Genomic DNA, 22,386 nt, shown 5'->3' on the forward strand with positions numbered 1-22,386 from the left:
TGGACACAGACGTGTCTGACACTGTCACGGCGGAAAAGAAAATATATTGTCATAAATCACTACTCTGACTCACAATCAGGATCAGTATCAAAGTCGGTGTCATTATCGTAAAAGAAACCATCCGTGTCATGGAACTCCTCCACCCTCACGAGCTGCCTCAACTGGCTCATCTCCGCATCATCACACTCTAAGGGGTGAAAACATGATTTTGGCAGACGCACGGCCTCGAGAGGGTATCCAGCAGATGCTCGTGCTCGAACGATATCGATTAACGGACCAACGCCAGATTTTCTGCCGCAAGAAATAGTGCGCATACGCTGGCATGGGTATCCTGTGAGTATCTGGTCCGAGCTCAGGTCGGAATCGGTGACTTGAAGCTGTTTGTTGGATCCTGGCAAGATGTTATTACTCGAAAATGATAGCGCTGGAGTATACGCTCGCGCGTGAATAGCTTCCCCCCTCAATCTCCGCTGAGACTGAGGTATCAGAAAAGAACCAAGATCGTCCGTCACCTCAAGCTCAATATTTTCAAGCATCGGAAAATGAACCAAAGATTCTGGTCTCAGCTGATTAAGGTATATCACGAAATACAGACGGAGAGTTTTGAGAACAGGGTACCATGGTTTGTGTGACAGCTGCCCAAAGATCTTGTCGAGAGAGAAGCCAGTGGTGTAGCAGAGTTCTAGATATTCCAGAGAAGGCGCCATGAGCGAAAGGAGTAGTAGCGTCGATTGTCTATCGGCGCAGTTAACGCCCAAGAAGCGCAGCGAAGGTGCTGTGACAATACTCTTCGGACCCACCGCATCAAAGGAAGGCGATTTTCCACGAATGACGAGCTTCTCCAGGGCAGGGCAGTTTGCAATGACATCTTGAAACTCGCTCCAGCTGAGTCCCCTACTATCTAAATCAACCAAAAAGTCGAGACTGACGAGGCCAGAAAGCGGAGAACAGCACTTTAGGCAAATGTGCTTGAGCTTGAGGGAGCGCAGGGAAGGCGTATGTTTGGGAAGGCAATATTTGTGGTCAGATCTATGCGGCGTTTGAGGAGCTGCGGACTGTTCCAAGGTTATGTGCCTGAGGAATGGAGCAGATATGTTTTCGAATTGCGGAATGAATCGATCGTCGAGCTCAAGCGACTTCAACACCAAACATCGCCATCGATTTGCGTGGGGAATAAATGTGTCGATCAGTTGTTGTGTGCTCCAGGTAGAAGCCCTATGCGAGTGATTTACGATGAAATCGATCGACAGCGGCTCAGATCTCTCCAAGCAGAGCTGGGGAAAGGAAAGGCTATATTCGGGGGTGATGCAGATCGTGCGCCAGAGAAATGGAAGATCCCTTGCTACTTCACGCCAGCGGCGACAGATGCACGCTACCAGAAGGGAGAAAGGGGGGAGCGTTCGAGGGGATTTCTCCGTGTTACCAATAGTAAAGATCGCTGCGAGAAGCTCGTTAGGAAGATCTTGGATATGGAACCTCCATGGTGGTTCCCCGACACCCTCTTCCACAGCCAGAAGATCAAGAATGTTATCTGCTAACGACGACTCTGAGACAGAGCTTTCTGACCCAGAATTCCTGTAGCGAATAGGCAATTGTGAGCTGGTAACAACGGCCATAAAATTTGTGTGTTGTACCTTGTGGGAGACATGTACTGCTCAAGGACTGTAAGATAAGATGGAGTAGTGTGTTTATATAAACTCACTGTTCTGGATCAGAGAGAGGTGAACTTTGAGCTGTGATGTGGTGGCCAGCACTTTGGACTGTTGCCGTGACGTCACCCACATGCATATTGGTATTCCAGATCGGAAATGTGGAAGGAACCGAATATCAATGGCAATCCAAGCGACTATCAGGTGATACACTGGAAGCACCTGGAGTAAGTAACAACAAGCTGAACACATCGAGCAAAAAGTCAGGGGAAATCGCACAAGTGCGATCGTTTAGAACTGCACTTTCGAATAGAGATGAGAGTCTCAGGCATGGCTGGATCCTTATCTCAGGAACGACTTCCTTGCTTAGAGAAGACTAGGCCTGTTGAGATAAGATAACGAATTGACCATAAGTGGCGTCGGCAACTCGGCCATAAGAGGCGTGACACGGTGTGACTAATCAAAACCCGTGCACTCGGACCCGTTCCAAGTGTCCGTTCATGTTATAGGCTGTTTCAGCCCCACACTACCATGCCTGCTTCCATGGACACCATACTTCTGCTTTATCCAAGACCGCTGGTGCAGCATTCTGGCCGTTTACTGCTGCTCCCTCTTCTCCCTCACAAACCCCCCTTGAAACCTTTGCCATCGGAGGTATGGTCAACCATATTCACCCATGTCCTCAGTGCCACAGACCACACACCCGGGCATCCCAGTAGCTGCAATAAACCGTGGCAGCCATTGCTGTTGGTATGCAAGAGTTTTACAGTGAGTTCTTATCTTTCTAGATAGAATATCCAAGCACCAGTGAGACACTCTCACAGATCATGTATGTTATTCTTCCTTATTTTTTCATCCCACCTGTTATATCGCGTTTCGAAGTCGGCTACTCATTATTTTGACTTGCAGAGCGTTGTAATGCCGCTGTTTTTCTCCCGCGTACGCATCTGCACCCTCACTTCCCTTGACATGTTCACCTCCCGTCTCCAAAACGCAGACAAGAAATGGGACTCAATCTGCCGCATTCCATACTCTACTCCCGGTCGGTGGGTGCAAGTCCTCGATCTCGCCTGTCTCCCAAAGTTTGAAGCGTTCGTCATTGACTCGCTCCTGACCCAATTGTTTCCCTTGCTCCCCTTTCTGACGCGCTTGTCAATTAACCCGACGATGTCTATGAGCCGTCGAGCTCTGGCTGCATTGGCACTACGAGACGGATGCCAAAATTTGCGCGTTCTAGAGGGAATATCTTACGACCCTTCTTTCAACTCCTCGATCACCACAAGCAATGACCCGCTTGTACAACTCTTGCATTCCTGCCCCAACTTGGAGCAGCTGGAAATGTTCGGCTTAGGGCTCGATCCGGCAGACATCGACAGCACGTCAGACGCCGAGAGCGGCATGCAAACGATATGCAACCTGTCTCTTCATCTCGGACAACTCCATACCCTCGCCCTCCTTTCTATGCCGTCGTCGTCTCTGCTTTGGGCACTCATCAACACCAGCCTTCCTTCTCTGCGTAAAGTCACGGTCACCCCTTATGATGATATACCCTATCCCATCTCTCTCGTGTCACGATTCATCCAAGTCCACGGGCTCCTACTTCACTCGCTCTCATTCTTCACCCCCAAGTTGTGGCCCACGCTTTTGCACACCTCTCCGTCCACGATCTTCCACTCTGCCCCGAATCTGAGGCATCTCTCATTGGAATGTCCCCTGCCCATGCTAACCGTCCCGCACGACTCAGACTCATCTTCCCCGTCGCTCTGCCTGAAAATACTATCCATCCCGAGGCCCAACTCTGATTCATGGAGGATATTGGAGAGACTGCTTCCCCATTTGCCCCACCTCGTAGCCGTGCGAGTGCGGGATGTACGGTGGCTGAGACGGGGTATGACGCCTAGGGCTCAAGAGGCGGGTGTGCAGGGTGAGATGAGGGGGTGGCGAAGACGGTTGGCTCGTCGGGGCATCAACTTGCTCGATGGAGATTGGAAGGAAACAGACTAAAAATCCAAAAGAGATTTAAAGCTCATTATGCTTGTATATAGGAATATATGCCTCTCCACTCAGTCCAGCAATGCATCATCAGCCCGTTGGCCCTTATGTCTATCATCCAGTCCCAAGCCCTCTAGCAAACAAAGTTCTTACGTGACAAGGCGACGAGAAATGAATGTCCGTGAGGTTTCGCTTCGTGTCAACGCTAGTACTGTGATGGAGCATCACATGACAAGTCCGTAAGCCGTGATACAACGAAAAAGGATGGAAGGCTAGCGCCTTTCCTTTGGCGCCAGCTTTTGCAGTGAGTAAATGTATATCGGGTACATACTAGAAAAGTATATCATCTTGTTTACAGTGAGTTCATGACGAACAAACCCCTCTCTTTTAATAATCGGACGGCACTCGATACGTCCTCTTGCAAATCATGGCGCCATACAGGTTCCCACTGATTGTCCAACGCTTCACGCATCTGCTGAGGAGGCAATCCGCACTCGTAGACTTCCCCCGCTCGAATGCTTCCCCGCAGGACCATATTGGCGCGTTCAAGTCGAACTTGGTTGTAAGCTTGGAGCACATCCTGCAGTAAACCATCAGCACGAACAAACTCGTCGAAGTCGCGATGACACGGAAACAAACCCGAAGATTTGAAAGTTTGGTGTGAGGGTGAGAGAGGAGACGAGTAAGCACAAAGGAATCCTCGATCCCTTGGCCAACGCCGGCTCCCAAATGCGGACACATGGCGTGTGCAGCGTCTCCGACCAACGCGATGTTCTCCCTTACAAAAGTATCCAGGGGTACCATGGTGTGAATTGACCACTTGCTCGTAGGGTTTTCCATCAAAGACAACATAGCTGTGACATCTGGTCCACAATCCTTGAATGCATCCAACATCTCTTGTTTCGAAGCTGGTGTAACCCACTGATGCGAGGGTACTTGCACTGAACCCATGGGAACAGAAGGATCCGAACTAAAGACAACAACGTTGATCTACGGAGGCTGAGAGTCAGTATGCAAGCATGACGTAGGCGAACTAGCACACCGTATTCTTATTGTGAATCGGGAACGTGATGATATGCTAGCACATATCCATGTCAGTGAGCAGGACATCTACCTAGTGCTCCGTCATACCTTATGCAAACCAGTCCAGCAAATTGGGCGCACAGAAAGATCAGTTTTCACACCAGCACGTTTGACGTCATCGAGTGGTATCAAAGCACGGTAAGCAACAGTATTGGCAAAGTGTACGCGCTGCACTTCAGAGCCGGGAACGCCTAAGACAACGTTACGAATGGTGCTCCTTATCCCGTCAGCACCCAGTACAAGGTCGGCCGCGAACGTGGTCCCATCAGTAAAATGCAAGATAGAGCGTGGGGTGCCAGCGTTAGAGGATGGCGTGACGTTCGTACAACGCTTATTGAAGTGAGTCGTATCCGGATCCACAAAGGGAATCAGGGCATCGAGAAAAGCCGCCCTAAAACCAAGATCATTTAGCATGGCGCATCCAGAATCTCGCACAGAACTACCTGTGAATGCCTAGACCATTATCTTCCGGTAAATACGGGTACTGTTTATGGCATTGTCAGCTGTTACTATCAGCAAGGATAATAAAACGGGTCCCATACGTCCAAAATGTGTTCGTGGCCAGGAGAACAGGATATAATACGGAAAGCTCTCATATCTGGAGTTTCTTGGTCCGCCTTCGCCAAAACAGCTTGGAAAAGGCCCATTGCATCCAGCGCACGAACAGCATTAGGACCTGCGAAAAAAAGGCTCAGCCCTATATCCTTGATTGAGAAAACTCGACACACCCAGTCCAACGCCAGCGCCAACTTCTCCAAACTTCGACTATAAGACAGTGAAGGCGTGTCGACATCACACACACAGTATGGCATAGTTGGTACTCACTGCGGACTCGAACAGATCAACCCGAATACCGGCCTGTGTTAAAACAGCTGCGCATACGAGTCCTACTATTCCACCGCCCACAATGGCTACTTGAAAGTCTTTCGTATTCGCCATGCAAGTCAAGACGACGATGATTACAAGATAACTTGAGAAAGTGAGCCCCATTTAAGCTCGGCATTCCACGTCAAAGTGGGTCACTTCGATGATGATTCGGAAAATCCATTACCCTAGCACATGTCAGGACAACACACAGGGAAAGTGACCTCTTGATGCGGCTAAACCTGGCCAAAAATAAAAATAACTGGTAAAAAGCTCAGGGTATACTTCCAGAAGGATAAGCATCAGTATTTACCTGTCGCCGGCCAGTACTTAGTCATCGTGATAGGCTCAGCGTGTTGACATTTGTCCAATATAACTCACGATTTTAAGCAACAGACTACCTATGCGTAAATAAGAATTTAAAAGGCCATTGCTAGATTTTGAGTAATCGGCGATAACAAGATAGCCCGCGTCCATGATAATAATTAACCAAAACTGTGCGGAATCCAGCACACGTAGGTCACGAGAGAGAGATGGACTACAGGCCTTAGCGTGGCGTTCCTCCGTAAATGGGGAACGGCTAAATACTTAGCAGAGTTGCACATGCGATGGTGCGCTCATCAAGGACTAAAACATATACAACAACAGTCAGCACCTTCCACATTAACAATAATGAAAGATAATATATTTACGTTCTGCGGGGAACCGAGAAGTAAACTTCCTGTTGCGTATTTGATAATACATCCACGGTTGAGCAATGCGGCGTGCAAAGACGCAAACCGAGCATCTTCGATGATGACCTTCCAATCTCCGTGGAATATGACGTAACGAAGAGCAGGTAGTGACGGTCCCGCCAGGAAAGCCAGGTGCTCAGCCAAGAAGTCCCAGCCATCATGAAGCAGGATAAGGTTGGGGTGAGCATGTAGCCTTATACAAGAGATGGAGGAGTGAACAAAAGTAAAGCGAACAGGAGAAGCAAAGAACACGTAATAATTCAGCTCTTTTAACCTCGGACAGCCCTGTAGAATGGCTGTAATTTGATCACCCACACAAAATGCGAGATTTTGTCCAAGTTCGACCGTGCGAAGGCGATCACCAAAGGCCTCCCAAAAGTCCTCTAGTGCTCCATGCCACGTTTCAGGTACATCGACGATGACATGCTCGAGAGATGGGAAGTCCCACCGGCATATTTGGCGAATAAATAGGTGGTTCATTTTCCGTAGACGAAGTGTTGATAATGCTGTAAGACACAGAGGAGCCACGGAGATGAATCTCGGTAACACTGATCCGCCGACAGCGAGATATTGTAAGTTGGGAGCATTCTTTAGGACATCGTAGAGTGAATTGATTCCACCTGAGCGGGCAGCTCCATTATAATGCCACCATTCCAGGCGTTTCAATGACGTCAAGACGACGTGTTCTGCGCTGAATTCAAAGCGCATATTGTCTGCTGATTCTGGGGGGAAAGGCCTGGTTAAAACTTCAAGGGTTGGGCAATTTTTGAGGATATCAAGAGCGGTGACAGAGCTATCGCTAGTAGCGGTGGTTGTGTGCGCATATGGTAACTCGAGTCGTCGAACCCATCGTCCGTTCCCCTCTGCCAAACATTCATCGCCCTTAAGAGCACTGGCAAGTAAGTGCATACCGTGCCTAACCCTCACATCTTCGTATAGTAAATCCATCGCAAGTGCTCGCCAAAGCTGACAAACACGCACGATGGCATACTTCGCTTGCAAGGTGGCTTTGAGGACATCCTCTGAGCCTATCTGAAATGGCTCATATGTGAGAGCGAAAGACCCAGAGCTCAATGGAGATGTGGCCCAACGAAAGATATGCAACCATATTTCTGGAGGTAGTTGTGCAGCCTGCATTGTCGTCGAAGTGCAATTACACCGCAAACGCAAAATGATAAGCAACGTTCAGGTCATGTGATGGGACATCACCTTCATTTAGTAAGCGCTGTTCCGAGTCCTCAGAAGCTTCAGGTTGCTGTGAACCACCGCAGAATCCTTCTCAATATCATGATTCCTTCTTTCCTTTCAAGCGATTAGTGGACTTGGTTATTTCCGAGACAAAGTTTCTGGAAAAGAGTGTATGTAGCGCTCGAAGTCCTGGAGCTCTGGAGGCCTGGAGGATGGTGTCGGACTGAACAGGTTTTCAGAGTCAGGCTCAGCTGAGTCACGGTTTAGTGCCACAACATATAGTGGTCAAACCCGCCCCACTGTGACTCACCTATACTACTTTCCCCTCAACCGTGCTGTCAATACCAAAGGCATACCGGTTGCAGCTTGAACCACACATTCAAAACGGAGCTGAAGCTATATAGATCCCACTATACGCAACCACAGCGGTCAGGCCGACCTACACAAAACCTTGTCATATCATGTCGACAGGCTTGCGAGCACTGGAGTATGCCTCGGCCATACTTATTGTGTTTTTTTCTAGTTGCATATTTCTGGCACGTCGTTTGAGGCAGAGGTTGTTCGTAGAAACCACTGGTGTCAATGACTTTCCTTATCTCGGACAAGCGCGTCCTGAACACGAGAAACTCAAAGGCACGGTCGTGATATGTGGCGGGAGGTGATGATATCCCCTCTTATCCCAAAATATATCTCACAAACTTCGTAGCATTGCCGGACTTTTGTCTGCTCGTGTATGCCACAACCATTTCGAACGCGTCATAATTGTAGAACCTGAACCATGGTTAGCCACTGAAGAGGCACGAACAACTCAAGCATGGACACAACAGCAAAACCGCTCTCGGGTTGTGCAATATCACTCCGTACAGGGTGACTACTCTGTTAAATCATGGTTGTCTCGCCTACTGATGTATTTGATGTCAGGTCAGCAGGCCCTAAACTTGACAGCTTATAGAGCACTGTTCCCCCATTTTGATGAACTAGCCAAAGAATCTGGGATCCGGTAAGCTGTTGCTTGGGTCTCAGTTATCAGATGATCTCAATGTTCATATCGATACATGCTTCAGGATTGCTGCATCTGACCTTAAGTTGTGTATATCAGGACGTTTTCCAGGAGCCCCGTATGATGAATATCCAAATGGATTACCAGAGACATGTTTCACAAGTCGTCAGGGCCTCGAAACGCTGATCCGTCGACTTGTCCTAGACCAGACCAGGTATCCTAATATTGAATACATCGTTGGAACCGTCTCAGAGTATCATGGTGATCCGAATAATTCTTCAGCAATACAGAAAGTCACTGTACGGGATGATAATGGAACAACTGATATAAATACCGATTTGGTTATTGGTTCGATAATTCCCAACATTACTCTCATGCTATTTACTCAGTACGTGATTTCCAGACTGCACAGGCGCATTCCACACAGGGATTAAGATGCTGAAGCACGCAGGGTATGGCTCAGCTGATCCTTACCCAAAGGGCAAGCTCCCTCTCGACGACATCAAAATCTCATACGACCCGAAAATGTTCTACTCAACTCTCGAACTAACAGTCCCCCCGAAACTGGCGAAGCGGCTACCGATACCAGGTGGGATCGACAATCACCCAGGTATTGCAATGTGTATCAGTAATGCTCAGAAGGATTGTAAAATGTTATATATAATCGGTGCTGATGGCCCATACCGAAGTACGTTAGGTTCCTTCTCTGATCGCATCACGAAGTCATAACCCATGATCTGCAGTTCACATAAGTCCCGGTGCCTGGGGTATGTCTGATCTGCCCAAGACTATCGATGGCGTGAAGAAGTTTGCTCGTTCGATGGTCATGGACGTGCCCCTTCCAGATTGGCTTTTCCAGGTACTGGACATGCTGGAAGAAGATCCTCAGGTTCAAGAAACAATGACTGTCAGCTATGTACGCGTTCGTAAGTATCAAATGCTATGTTGCTGGTGCCTATGTTGACATTAACCTAGCTCCTGCTTGCTACTACCGCTTCCATATGGCCACGAACTTGCCCTCGAATTGGGTTGCACTAGGGGATAGTGTTATGCGCATTAATCCTGTATTCGGGTATGTTACGCATCCATCATATCATTTTCCCACTTCAGCTCACTGGATGGTACAAATCAGAACTGGTATAGCGAAGACTATCTATGGTCTGCTTTCTTTGAGCCGGATTCTAAGGACTGTTCCTTCTGCGGCCTCAAGCTCAAGTACGGACTCGGCTGTACTGCCTTCCGACTTCTCCTCCAAGTTCTTCGATATTCAGAGGCCAAGGATTGAGAGTTTCTGGTGCTTTTTTATTTCATTCGCCATCGTAAGACTACGCTAATATATTCGCTGTGTTCGTACAGGACCTCTACGAAAGATGCAGGTGTGTATCCTTTTACACTCTCTATGGCACCTCAGCCTTGATGTTCGTTTGCTAGATTATGCTCGGCCTACTACCATACGTGTTCCTGGTGAGAATGTAAACACCGGTTCTTTCATGCGTTGGTATATCCGTAGATTGCGAATCGTATCTCTCACAGTGAGTCCATACCGCTTTAGCTTTAGGGCTTGAAAACCTGCACTCCCGAAAACCAAATCTGACTGTGCTGCACAGGACAAGGAAACGAACTCCAAGTTCTGGCACATTTCTAATTATTTGGCGCCTGGAATAGATGCGCTACATCCTAGTTTGGTCCTCAAGGTTTTATGGAGTTATATCAAGTCTAGCGTTGCCTGAGTTGTGGCACCACGCTCGAGGACTTGGCTAATTGGTAGAACACTGTTATAATCATTTGAGTAGATGTCCGAATCCGCTATATTTCGTTCAGTCCTACTCCTATTTCAAACGCTGATGTTTACTTTACTTGCTCAGTAATATTAGCATCGAAGAATTGCAGCTCATGGACGCGTTCTTGTGGGGTGCATAGAATTTGCAAAACATCCACGACCTTCACTGCCATTATTCCAAAATAAATGATCGAAGCCTATTGGTACAGATTCCCTACCCCATCAAACGATTTCCAAGTGGAAATCCGACACGCATCTGGAATGGAATATACCAGAAAATATTAATGTCTATCATTTGGGCGAGGATTTACACGCTTCAGCAGATCGCCCTTTGCTCTACGTGACCTTGTGCCAGGATCTGGGATCTGATAGTCTCGAGGTGAGTCTGCATCGCGGTATAATGGATCTCCATCTTGAGCATCTCCGCCTCATGTGCCTTCATCTGCTTCTCATGTTCCCTCGACGCCGCTTGATTCCTCAGCTCAAACTCACGAACCTGAAGCTCTTTCATCTGCCGTGCGTGTTCATTTGCTTCACGCCGCGCGGCTAGTGCCACTTTTCGTTTTTCGACCTTGTACTTGTATGCCGCTTTGATCTTGGCTTCTGACCGAGAGGTCTCTGATTGGATCATCTTCATAATCTCTGCGAATTTGCTGTACAACTTGTCTCGCGCGTCTTCTTTGGCAGATCCTGAGCTTATTACAGCCGTCACTGAATACGATATCCTCTCGTACCTGCTGCGGACGAATCGTAGAACGCGAAGCTACCTCCCGCTCTGATTTGTTCCCTGCAGTATGCAGCGTCCTCTTGTTCCCAATCCTCAACGTCCTCGTGTTCCCAATCCTCAACATCATTCTGCTCATTTGTGTCAACACAAGTATGTATTTCATGATGTACGGAAAAACTTACATCCCCGAAATAGTTGGCGATTCTCCCATGGAATGTCATGGTCACCGTCGCTGGACATGATGGCCACCTTGTGGTGAGTAGTAGAGTGGTGGTCGGACTTGCGTACCATGTTTAAAAACGTGGTGTACGTCATGTTGATGTCAGTTCAGTCGGCGTCCCGCAGAAAAACCTTTGCGCCCACAATTATCTCCCAGAGAAGCCGTGCGGCTGACCTTGAAGCGAAAACGACTCGGAAATTCAATTCAGATAAATGGTCTAGCCAAGGACCCGGACCAACACGTGTTTGCTTTCTGCGGTACACAGCCACACTGGCCGGGATGTGATTGGTCGACGGGTACGTTACAGTACCTACTCTGATTTTAGTGGGGCTAACGAATCTTAACCAGTTTGCCAGGTTGCCGTTCCCAGACCCTAATTGTCAATTTTGGGCATGACTCGCCAGTTCTCCTGGATACATATACACGCGTCTGCTCCATGAGGTAGCACTCGCCCATTCCCCCGCTGTGTGTCCAGTTGAGCCCCTGAGGACTGAAACTCGACGAGGGCCATGCCGATCCATATGCGACTGCCCACCTCGCCTCCTAGTCCTGCACAAGACACGTTCAGCAAATGCATATCTTGGGCCTCTGCAACTGCTGTTCAGCTTTCTCCCGCAGGACCAGCACCCCGCGCTTACTTCTCCAAATCCCAAGGACCTGTTTCACGGGACCGGGTAGAGGCCATACTGAAGTTACATCCGAAATACAAACCTGTCCTCGCAGTGAGCATCTCTTTCGCTGTCCTATAGTCAAGTCTTCTATATTTAGGAATCCGGTACTTGCCTTGCAGCGTGAAACTATCCCTGTCCCACCTTTCCTCGAGCGTTGGGCGGACCCCAGTGACCTCTTGACGTTCCGAGCCGTTCAGCTCTCCGTACTCGAGGCTGAAAAGGCTTTGGCGGAGCAAAAGATGTGGCAGGCGCCGGGAGGTTGCACGGCGCAACTCGAACGACAGTTGATCGAAGACCGCCTTGAACGTGCACGGATCGAGGTACAGCTATATAGTCAGGCTATCGCGAACGCAGACGAGCTGCCTCGTCTCATGTTCGTTGACACAGAGAGACACAGTACAGATATCCAGGTAATTGCTTAGTGGGTTCATGCCTTGCGTGCTCACCAAAAGCAAATTTAACAGATGAGCGTGGATGATCCGTCGTCGCCCCTGTCTATGTCTCCCGACCCCGAGTTCGAGCATATGTCGGACTTGGATCAAACGTCGATGTCATCGGTCGATTCTATTGGGTTACCTATGTTGTCCACGCTCGGCAAGTCCGTCTACCATGAACTTCCCCAACAGTTGTCTAATATCCCATACGGTGAAACAGATAATATCACCATGCCAACATTTCCTCCTGTAATGGATACGTTCGGTTCTGAAATATCCATGCCTGACATTATATCACCCTGCAGGCGTGAATTTGGGCCAGTTCCAGAGTCTGAGATGTCGAGTGTGGTCAGTTAGAGATATCTTTGCCGACACAGGCGTTCGCGTCCAGTAGTATCTTTCCAAAATGTAGCTTACAGCCTTTAATCATGCCCCTTCCTGCCAATAATCAGATGTTGTTTGACTTCAGATAGACGAGTTATGATCAAAGAGATTGCCAAAAGATCCGGATGAACCGTTACAATAAATTGGTAACAGACAGAGATATACAAAATATCACATTCCGTGCTGGAGGTATAGGCGGTTAAATAAAAATAAGCTGCTAGTACTATGAATTCTCCTCCACTTCAACAGATTGAGCCCTGAACGGCAGCCTTCGACGACTCTCTCCATACCCCAGGCTCATAGCCCGCACGCCCATATCACGCCTCATACTTTCGCCGTTTGCAGCAGCAGCTCTCTGAGCGGTGCTTTCCACCCCAAAGCGATCTTGAGAAGCACTGGTTTTCATATTACGAGAGCCTGGAAGGCCTTCGAGTGCCCATCCCACCTCGACTCCCCTTTTGATGCTCCAGAGCCAAATGAGGACGAAGACGGGCGTGCTGACAAGAACATTGAGCACGGGGAAGAGATCGGGATAGCGTGCGGGCGGTGTGAACACGAATTCAAGGAGATGCAAGAAAACGCATGCGCCATATACAGCCTTTTGACATTTATCATTCAGCGGATTTGTAACGCAGAATGGAAGAGGGTACATACGGTGGATAACAGGTCGACGAAAGACTTCTTGCGCAACCTGAGAGGGTTATACCCGATTAAGCGATTCCACACGACAAGAGTTGCTATGTACTGTATGCCCAGGCCGTCTCTCTTTAGAAGAGGCCACATACTAGAGGCAAAAACATAGTTTAGCCACACGAAATACATAAAACACGAAGTGCGTACCTGAAGACGGCTACATTGTTCATCAACGCACCCCACGAAAATGCTGCCGAGTCGGGAGAAGACCCAGAGAGTAAAAGGGTCATAGGCATGAGTGGAAGCAGAATGGTCTTTTCGTGCACCTGGAACGAGAACAGGAAGAAAGACAGGGACGATGTGAGTAGAGCGTAAGGGAGGAGCGGCAACGTTGGAGTATTTGCGGATGACTCGATCTGGGCTGCCTGCGTGCTCTCCTGAGAGCTAGACCACACTCGCGTCTTTATGGACCCCTGTATGAGTCCAATTACGCTGGGAAGGAATCCGATAAAGGTTAGTGCAGATGATATCTTCACGAGGACATTTGATGCTAGCCAGTGTTTCCACTTGAAAGCTACATTGGTGGCACACCAAAAGTTGGCTACTTTGTCTTCGAATAGGCCACGGTTGAAAGGGAAAATGCGGGTGATGGGATCGAGGATGGTTGTGAAGGAAGAAAAAGGAGGGAGGAACGGCAAAAAGAGTACGAGAAAAGTAACGACCGTGACGGCTGCCAGGCGAGTGAACAAACGAAGACTGCTCGAAATTAGAGTGATTAGAATACCTGCAGACGTAATACAAGTGTGGAACACTCACCCGTGTACGGGACCGAGATATATGCATTTTCCTAGTAGATATGATCCGATTGCAGGTGCGTAGTAGAGTGCCATTTGTTTGAATCCAAGACTTAGAACGAAAAAGAAAGCACCGAGGAGGTCCTGTCCCGAGGCAAACATGTTCATCGCAAACAACGTAAGACCTTATCCAACGACGTAAGCGGATACCAGGACTCATAGGTGTGAATAAATATACCAAGCATCACAGAGTTATATTGGAAATGTCCAAAGTCAACGAGATGTAGTGCAGGTTGGAATAGGAGTGTAAGTAAAGCTAGGTGCTATTGAAATCGATAAATGTTAAAGCGTGAAAAAGGTTGAAGAGTGTGAAGAGTGTGATCACCGACCTGAGTCCTTGATGATCGAGTGCCTTGCCATGCCCATATAAAGAGATAAATAGCTGGAACATATACAACGGTGTCCAAGGCGAGCACCGTTGCGCGCATGAAGACTTTGCTGTCTGGTGTTTCAATTCCACGAGACTGATCCAATGCAAACCACTGAGGGTTGAACATTGTACCGCTTTGAACACAAAATTTAAGTATTCGAGCAACCTCAACAATAGGTGAATGGCTTACATCTTTCCACAAAGCCATGAAACGTAGGCGGTTAGTGGCGGATAGTCTAATCCCCAATATTGTAAATCATATGTATACCATTGATGAAATGGAAGATGGATTGTAATTTCCATCCAATGTCGTTGGGCCTCATAGTCACCATAGATGGGTGGAGTTGCATATCCTGATTTCGTTCAGTCGAACCTGCATTACGATTCCAGACAATATTCAAACTTACCAGAATAACCTCCCAGTCCTATACACCACTTCCAGTACATAGCTGCTCCAACAGCGCTAGGTACTATCCACTGCTTCAGCCCATTTTTGTGCATCCACCGCACCCATCGTCTACCGGCGCCCGGCTCTTCCTCGTGATCATTTGGCTTTATTGTTTGATACGAGGGAAAACTACGCATCCTCTCTTGTTCCATCAACGCACTGAAATTCATATGTTGGGTTGACGCTTTCCTCCTCCGAAACGATGCGACAGTAGATGTCGCAGAAACAGGAGAGGGCTCGCGTGATACGGCGAATGGAGGCGTTGCAGGAGGATGTAGCCAATGCTGGCTTTCCGACGTCTGCAAGAGATGCCGACGTGGTATGGGAGAGATGATTTCAGACCGCTCGGTGGGCGACCTGCATGTCGTCCAGAGAAATTATACATTAAGCTTTTCCCTCAATAATACATCGGAGAACGGGGATGCTTACCCTGCGCTTTTCATACTGCTGGCTGAGGCGCGATTCCGCAAAACTGGTTTGGTCGTGTCGATTCCAACGCGCAATTTTGCTGGTTTTATATAGGGAAGAGAGTTGAAAGATGTCGTGCGGTCGCGCAACTGTCTTTTGGGCGCTCCCTCAGGTGGAACAAAAGCAGAAACCTCGTCCATTGTGGACAGTGATGGTGAGCGCTGTTAACCACCTGCGACAGCGCTTTGCTGGAAAGGCGTTGCCGTAATATCACCGCCCCAGTCACGTGGACTAAACATATTCTACCAACGAAGTCATGAAGACAAGATTAAATTCAAGATATCGAACCAGCTATGCTCGTCTCACAAATATATATCTACCTGTAATTAATGAAACAATAACTGTCGGCGCCATTGCCATAGCAAGATCGCCCTGTGGTCTACACAAATCGCGAAGGTTGAACGTTCAGTAGCGATGACCGTTAATCTACATCGTCTCCCTCAATAACCGTTTCCCCATCTTCCGAAAATAGGATGTTTCCCTGTTGGTAAATATGTGAGCACAGAATGTGTCATTCTTGTTAGGAAATAAACTTACGGGTTGCTTTGCGGATTTACCAATATACTTCGTGTGGTCTAAAGCATAACATCAGTCTATTTCGTCACAGGTTAGGGTGCTCCAACTTACATCCATAAGCGACGAGGTCTCCAGCGGAATTGTTGAAGTCAACCCGTGTGTAAGCAAGAGATTTACCTGTGGAAGATATTTCAAAGGGCCAATTTCAACATCAAAGCCCGTATCTGCTCACCCATCCCCGTTACTGTTGCCACTGCATGTAGAACGTCACCTGGTCTCCCTGCAGGTTTCACGAATGATGCGCCAATGTCCGTTGAAACACCAGTCATGTATTGACCTTTCGAAGCAACAGCAAGAGAACCGAGAGTGTCTGTCAATGACATGATAAGGCCGCCGTGGACCGTCTGACTTGGCGTATTAGCTGATCCAAATTCGTGCAATCGAGATGCACACTCACACCAACTCGATTCACTTGAGAAGACGGTACATTTGAGAAACAGTTATGCAAAGCTTGAGCATCTCACGCACGGTTATAAGGCTCAATCTTCAATGAAGTGATAACGGCACCTGGTTTGGCGGAATGGATCTCGAGCTGGTCGGAACTTCATATTGAGTCAAAGAAGATTGAGTCAAAGCATGATTGACTAACGTTAGGAAAACATTGCGCATCATGTCCTGTCTATCCTATTCACCAAAACAATTGCCTTTTGATGACTACTCTCCCGTACCTTTGTTATCAATGAACGATTTCCACACCTGCCCAACGATGATAATGTTTGTCAACTACCATGAAAATAGAAAATAAGCCTACTCTTCGAGTGAAACGCAAACAAGCAGCCATCGCAAACCGTCACCAAACAGGTCAATCGCCGCACAGTCTGGCAGGTAAGAACTCGGGAAGAACCGTCATATCGTCATTTTACACTCCGCGGCGTGTTTCTGGAGTCTGATGCGCTTTGAATTGAAGACTTTCCTTTCTGGAATGTCTATTGATCAATGTTTTGCGAACGAGCCGGGAGCTGGCTCTTGAGATCTTGTGCGACCCATTCCAGGCGAGGTACTCAAACATAAGAGGATACAGCAAAGCGAGGGTACTTCTCTAGCGAATACATAATACTGGACATGCATGGTGAGCCTTTCGTACGTGAATCAATACATAAAAGCTTTGCTTGCCGTAACTTTTTTGCACTGGAGACTGTATGCGCATGTCAAAGCCTGATTTGGAGACTGTCATTAATAGCGGTGTGTGCGTCCTCATATTTGACGGTGAAGTCGACTGCATCCTCAGCTTCTACGACGTCCAGGTTACGGTGAACAGTTTCAACGTCACCCAATCTGTACTCTTCTCAGGCGGGCGGCATCGCAGGTTTTCGAACAGCTCATGGCTGGTGGGGGCTTGTCAAGCACGCAAGCTAATATTCAGAATTAATGGACCGCTCCGTCGTGATCAGTGTGATTCTACTTTTTATTATTTTTTATTTGTAGTGGGTGTAGAAAGTAACCCACTGCGTGTACAGTGCCATTTTATAATTTTACATACAAAGAAATTATATTAATGCACTCTAGAATACTTTTGGATTTGTTGAGATGAGTGAAGGTCAGAGTCCTAGAGATGTGCATTGAATGGGGAATCGATAAAATCCTAATCTACTACGTAACTCAAAGGATTGTCTTTCATATGCGCATCCGTTTATTGTCTTCCAAGCGACCCGTTCCTTCGCCCCCCTCCGTATCCCTCGTTTGCGAACCAAAGACTGTGACAGAGAAGCATGGTAGATTGGTTCGTCATGGATAGGCCCTGACGACGCAGGTGGAGGTAAAGTTTCCATCCTATGTGCGAGCTCGAGCGGCGTTGATCCCTTATCATCTGGTGGGTCCAATGCAGTGCCATCCTGTGCCAGAGGGGGTTCTGGGACTGCTTCTCCTGTATCCGCAGATGTACACTGGACCAATTCTTCTTCATTATCGTTTACCGGGATGCTAACGCAGTACAGTGCAGTATCTCCTGAATTTGAATCGAGTGCGATATTCTTCTGCCGAGCAAGTAGAGAGGCCACCCTGTCCCGGCCATAACGTATCGCCAAGTCCTGCGGTGAGTCATCATTTTCATCTTGTATGTTCACCTCGATGTCATCTCTAGAAAGTAACTGTTCCACGAGAAACTCGCTTCCATGCGCTGCTGCTATGTGAAGGAGTGTCTGCCCTCGTTTGTTTCTCCAGTTGACGTTGACGTCATATCGTGCGAGTAAATGCTTGATGGTTGCCTCTGCCTCTGCCTTTATGCCATGGTCCGTGTTGTCTCGAGAATTATCACTGTTATCACTGTAGTCAGAAACATATCTGATCTGTCGCCATTACTGTACTTACTGTTGATTATCCCCATCTGTACCAACCATGCTGCTATCTTCGTTTATGTAGAAGCCAATGATCTCAATTTGATTATGTCTAAAAAACGCTCGCTCAGCTGCAGCCCATAGTGGTGGTATACTACTCCACTCTGGGATTCCGTTCGCGTCGATTTCGGCGCAAGCCAATAATAAGTTCACTGATTTTTCGTCGCTATACCAGGCCGCCACATACAAGGGTGTGCAATCTTTGCAGCTAACATCGAAGTTTACCGATGCCGACCGTACGAGGAACAATTGTGCCAATTCCTTATCATAAGGAGCTTGAGGCGAGAATGCAAGTGTCATGCAGATGTCAATGTCAAGCGGATGCAACGTGACATTTTCCCTTGAGAGTAACAGCTGAACAACATCCTTCTTCCCTTCCTTGGCTGCATATGAAAGTGGTGTCCGACCATTGACGTTCTTTAAGTCGACGTCCACATCTTGCCTTGCCAAGAACAATTCAATGACCCCATTGTCCCAATTCCTAGCTGCATATGAAAGTGGCGTCCGACCATTGACGTCCTTTGAGTCGACGTCCACATCTTGCCTTGCCAATAACAGTTCAACGAGTTTGTTGTCCCTTCTCCTAAGTGCATATTCAAGTAGTGTCCAACCGTTGACATCCCTAAAGTTGACATCCAAGTCCTGTCTTTCCGACAATAATTTAACGATATCTGTGTTCCCCTCACCATCTGCAAGGAAGAGAGGTGTCTGACCATCTTGATCCGTCAAATTTACATCCACGTCACTTCTCGTTAAGAGCAGTTTCACGATTTCCAGATTCCCGGACTGGGCTGCGATCGAGAGTGACGTCTGACCATCCCCGTCTTTTGAATTGACGTCATGGCCTCGATGAGCAGTAGTTGTATTACCGCTACATGCCCTTCTTCTACAGCGATGTGCAGTCGTTGGTCTACGATATCGCCCTTTTTTAACCGATGATCCATGGTGTGAGCTAGACCGAAATGGGCACACAAATGCAACGCTGAACCCCTATTCCACACGCGCTGCAGAATCCTTGTAACTCTCTCGCCACAACTTAAGAAACCTTGTATCATCGCCTGGTCTGTCTCCTCGACAGGCCCACGCGCGTGATTTCCCAAATATTTTCTAGCATAAATCTCAAACCCCATATCATACATCCCATCGCCACGCGGCAGGGACAAGACTCCCAGGCACATCCTGGTGATTTCTGCATGAGGATTTGCGCAAGGCCACCCTTCATATTTTTCAAAGTGCTCCTGTGCAGTGTGATCTTATGGAAAGCCTAGTGAGCATCCGCCATGTATTGAATATATGAGCCAAGACACTCACGAACAAACCGAAACAAACTACCATAACGTGGATATGTTAGTGCTGTATCAATGATAACCAGGCCAGCGCATATATCGATTATGGTGGTTTCATCCACTAGATCATCGTTACTAATTTCGGAGAGATCACTTGAAAAAGCTATAGCTTCTCGAAGCTGCCGTGTTTGCAGAGGTACGAAGGCATTGGCTATTAACATGATGATCTTCAAAGCAAGTAACCGACGCTCCTCGTCCAATTGGCCAATCCTTTTTATGGTTTCATTGTACGCATCATCTATCCCCTTTGGTAGATGGCTGAGAGCGTCCAACACGCCACGAGGAGTGATCTTGCGCGATAATGAGTCCAGATGCAAACGACACAGTAGAAACCTTAGACAACCTTGTAAAACGAAATGAACATGAGAACAGCACCTAAACCACTCATATTCCCTGCGCTTTTTCTGGAAGACACTCCAAAACTTTTTGTTTAACATGGGGATGTTTATCCAGGAGTCTGCCCAACTGTGTAAGGTGGCTCCCTGAACGAATACGGCCTTCGATATATTTGCATATGTCGTCATGACGTGCACGGATATCCATACGTTGGTTGCCACGAAGAGCTGTTCCGATAATTGGAATGTCACGAGAGGTTACCAATAAGCTGGCTCCAATTACTTGGAGACTAGTGAGAAGCTCAGCACGACTGTCGTCCTCGGATACCTCGTCCAAAGCGTCGACAACGATGAAAACTCGAGAGAACTCGGAGAATTCCTTCTTTAACGTATTGCAAACCTCGGATAGAGTTGGTCTGATTTGCTTTTCTCGATGAGACCTGTATTCAGTATTGACGCGCTCAAAGGTATGAGGGAAATCTTGAACGAGTTGCTTTAAGAGGCTTGCCACGAGGTTATAAGTTGTCTGTGTTGATTGATCTTTGTGATTGCAATAGAAATAGACCACTGCAACATTGTCATTGTCACGCTTGTGTTGCTGGGTCAGATGATCGATGATGTATGAGCTAAAAAGTAGCGATAACGGGTCAAGATAGATTGAGGTCACTTTCCTGATAGACTTACGCAAGAACGGTCTTCCCAGCGCCGGCTGCGTCCTTACCAACATATGAACGTAGATCATGATCATGATTTACTTACGGATCCCAGGACACCAAAGTGTCTTCACATCACCACTTTTCCATTCCTTGAATCTCTCATCGTCAAGCACCCAACTTCCCGTTCCCTTTTGTCGAGTTTCGCTGACATTGCTCTGCTTTTGAGGGAAGTTGAGAGGAGAGACCCACTCCGCGAGTTCTCGTCGTTCTTGAGCTATATATAATTGGATGCGTTAGATTACAATCAGAAAATATATGATATGATTTTCGCACTATTGTGCTGCCCAACATTATTTATTGTAGTAATGAAGTTTACTTGTTGGCCATTGTCATGGACTTCGTTGAAGTGACCATGACTAGCATTGACATTCTGGGCTTGATTCAGAGCTCGCGCCACATCTACACGCTCCAGGGTTGGAACGTTCACTGGCATGTTACTGTAACTTGTCCTCGTCGATTGGTTGGACAGGTCGTCTGTGATGGACTCTTACGCCTATGATACGATGGTGAAGAATGCAGGCGAAATGTGCTGCCTGATGTGCTTTTGAGCATGCTGTAAAATGGCAGACATACTTATATTTGGATTGCTACTCACATTGACGCTGAGGCTATGAGATATCGCAGCACGACTTGCACAGCTTGACTTGCCCGAGTCAATCTACCCAAAATTTCATGGCCAGCACAGATTCTGTCCATAGAATACGAACTACTCAATATGTATGTCTTTCTTTCTCCTTGTTTCCTGTGCTCATCACGCAACTGACCCTAGTAGTACTACACATAGCAGACATGCCATCTATTTCACCTGCTGAAAATATGAGAAGCTAGCCCGTTCTGCACGCAACCACACACCTGGGCTCCTTACGTTCCTTCACCATTATCGTCCCCAACTCTCCCAACCCCCGCCAACTGAAATATCACCAATATACTCCCCACCAGGCAACACTCTCCATCGGGCCTCCAACTTCACATCTGCCATCTTGGGTACAATGTCGTTCTCCATGCGATCCACACCAAGTTGTCTTCTTACAAGTGGACTGGAGCTAAATGCACCTGATGTTGATCTTCACTTACCGAAATTATAATGGACAAGCGGCACACAAACTTCTGTTCGAGTATAAAGGCCCTATTCGTCTGGGAACGCAAGCTGGTAACTGGCAATAAATTTTTGAGAGAAGGGATTACCATATGTCTCCACAAGCGCAAAGGAGATGTCAATGCTTCCTTGACGTTCCTTTGAGTAGGCTACATGTTGACATGTCGAGCAAAGTTTCTACTATGCGGTCTGCTCATAGAATGATTAGCCGCCCAGTTGACGCGTCCACCCACTCAAGCCACTCTCACAAGCCTAGTGTGCCCCAAGTCAACAAGACAGGTATATTTAACATATCGATACTGTTACGTCCGTCTCACAAATGTATATCTACCTGTAAATAATAATATAACAATGACTGAACTGTCATCATAGCGAGATCACTTTGTGGTTTACACAAATGTCAACCATTGAACGTTCCGTCGATAGCGATGACCGTCAATCTACATCGTCTTCATCAATAACCGTCTCTCCATCTTCCGAGAATT

General features: G+C 47.6%; 11 protein-coding genes across 11 annotated transcripts; 5 read left to right on the forward strand and 6 right to left on the reverse strand.

Annotated features, from left to right (window-relative positions):
• Nucleotides 1–24: 24 nt before the first annotated feature.
• SERLADRAFT_469391 (uncharacterized protein) lies at nucleotides 25–1,712 on the forward strand (the record flags this gene model as incomplete). Its single annotated transcript, XM_007319159.1, has 1 exon — nucleotides 25–1,712. The coding sequence occupies one exon, from the start codon at nucleotides 999–1,001 to the stop codon at nucleotides 1,536–1,538; it is 540 nt and encodes a 179-aa protein (XP_007319221.1).
• A 492-nt stretch (nucleotides 1,713–2,204) lies between these two features.
• SERLADRAFT_356432 (uncharacterized protein) lies at nucleotides 2,205–4,824 on the forward strand (the record flags this gene model as incomplete). Its single annotated transcript, XM_007319160.1, has 3 exons — nucleotides 2,205–2,417; nucleotides 2,559–3,945; nucleotides 4,000–4,824. One exon carries the CDS (start codon nucleotides 2,568–2,570, stop codon nucleotides 3,651–3,653), a length of 1,086 nt encoding a protein of 361 aa, XP_007319222.1.
• SERLADRAFT_469399 (uncharacterized protein) lies at nucleotides 4,776–7,466 on the reverse strand (the record flags this gene model as incomplete). Its single annotated transcript, XM_007319161.1, has 5 exons — nucleotides 4,776–5,208; nucleotides 5,267–5,489; nucleotides 5,550–5,850; nucleotides 5,902–6,215; nucleotides 6,281–7,466. 2 exons carry the CDS (start codon nucleotides 7,457–7,459, stop codon nucleotides 6,177–6,179), a joined length of 1,218 nt encoding a protein of 405 aa, XP_007319223.1.
• A 505-nt stretch (nucleotides 7,467–7,971) lies between these two features.
• SERLADRAFT_438774 (uncharacterized protein) lies at nucleotides 7,972–10,240 on the forward strand (the record flags this gene model as incomplete). Its single annotated transcript, XM_007319162.1, has 11 exons — nucleotides 7,972–8,168; nucleotides 8,217–8,377; nucleotides 8,432–8,510; nucleotides 8,575–8,858; nucleotides 8,914–9,198; nucleotides 9,254–9,436; nucleotides 9,486–9,582; nucleotides 9,643–9,804; nucleotides 9,867–9,886; nucleotides 9,942–10,042; nucleotides 10,118–10,240. The coding sequence occupies 11 exons, from the start codon at nucleotides 7,972–7,974 to the stop codon at nucleotides 10,238–10,240; spliced, it is 1,692 nt and encodes a 563-aa protein (XP_007319224.1).
• A 426-nt stretch (nucleotides 10,241–10,666) lies between these two features.
• Nucleotides 10,667–11,292, reverse strand: SERLADRAFT_391456 (uncharacterized protein; the record flags this gene model as incomplete). Its single annotated transcript, XM_007319163.1, has 3 exons — nucleotides 10,667–10,968; nucleotides 11,025–11,145; nucleotides 11,200–11,292. Coding segments are annotated over 3 exons (426 nt in total), but the record flags the coding sequence as incomplete, so codon positions are not given.
• Nucleotides 11,293–12,062: 770 nt separating this feature from the next.
• SERLADRAFT_391458 (uncharacterized protein) lies at nucleotides 12,063–12,804 on the forward strand (the record flags this gene model as incomplete). The annotated part of the gene is made up of 3 exons (XM_007319164.1): nucleotides 12,063–12,318; nucleotides 12,373–12,502; nucleotides 12,563–12,804. 3 exons carry the CDS (start codon nucleotides 12,148–12,150, stop codon nucleotides 12,697–12,699), a joined length of 438 nt encoding a protein of 145 aa, XP_007319226.1.
• An 18-nt stretch (nucleotides 12,805–12,822) lies between these two features.
• SERLADRAFT_469415 (glycosyltransferase family 57 protein) lies at nucleotides 12,823–15,678 on the reverse strand (the record flags this gene model as incomplete). Its single annotated transcript, XM_007319165.1, has 9 exons — nucleotides 12,823–13,324; nucleotides 13,381–13,510; nucleotides 13,567–14,115; nucleotides 14,176–14,338; nucleotides 14,392–14,476; nucleotides 14,543–14,717; nucleotides 14,774–14,936; nucleotides 14,991–15,388; nucleotides 15,461–15,678. 9 exons carry the CDS (start codon nucleotides 15,637–15,639, stop codon nucleotides 12,950–12,952), a joined length of 2,217 nt encoding a protein of 738 aa, XP_007319227.1.
• Nucleotides 15,679–15,753: 75 nt separating this feature from the next.
• On the reverse strand, nucleotides 15,754–16,895 carry SERLADRAFT_469421 (uncharacterized protein; the record flags this gene model as incomplete). The annotated part of the gene is made up of 9 exons (XM_007319167.1): nucleotides 15,754–15,980; nucleotides 16,037–16,074; nucleotides 16,127–16,192; nucleotides 16,248–16,419; nucleotides 16,473–16,486; nucleotides 16,544–16,607; nucleotides 16,665–16,690; nucleotides 16,744–16,771; nucleotides 16,827–16,895. The coding sequence occupies 9 exons, from the start codon at nucleotides 16,854–16,856 to the stop codon at nucleotides 15,921–15,923; spliced, it is 498 nt and encodes a 165-aa protein (XP_007319229.1).
• SERLADRAFT_370358 (uncharacterized protein) lies at nucleotides 15,756–15,911 on the forward strand (the record flags this gene model as incomplete). The annotated part of the gene is made up of 1 exon (XM_007319166.1): nucleotides 15,756–15,911. One exon carries the CDS (start codon nucleotides 15,756–15,758, stop codon nucleotides 15,909–15,911), a length of 156 nt encoding a protein of 51 aa, XP_007319228.1.
• A 597-nt stretch (nucleotides 16,896–17,492) lies between the features above and the next one.
• On the reverse strand, nucleotides 17,493–18,206 carry SERLADRAFT_469423 (uncharacterized protein; the record flags this gene model as incomplete). Its single annotated transcript, XM_007319168.1, has 1 exon — nucleotides 17,493–18,206. One exon carries the CDS (start codon nucleotides 17,976–17,978, stop codon nucleotides 17,706–17,708), a length of 273 nt encoding a protein of 90 aa, XP_007319230.1.
• A 1,802-nt stretch (nucleotides 18,207–20,008) lies between these two features.
• SERLADRAFT_469424 (uncharacterized protein) lies at nucleotides 20,009–20,837 on the reverse strand (the record flags this gene model as incomplete). The annotated part of the gene is made up of 2 exons (XM_007319169.1): nucleotides 20,009–20,715; nucleotides 20,770–20,837. 2 exons carry the CDS (start codon nucleotides 20,835–20,837, stop codon nucleotides 20,139–20,141), a joined length of 645 nt encoding a protein of 214 aa, XP_007319231.1.
• Between the last annotated feature and the right edge of the window lie 1,549 nt (nucleotides 20,838–22,386).

The sequence above is a fragment of the Serpula lacrymans genome (assembly GCF_000218685.1).
Source record: "Serpula lacrymans var. lacrymans S7.9 unplaced genomic scaffold SERLAscaffold_8, whole genome shotgun sequence".
Classification (NCBI taxonomy): Eukaryota; Fungi; Basidiomycota; class Agaricomycetes; order Boletales; family Serpulaceae; genus Serpula; species Serpula lacrymans.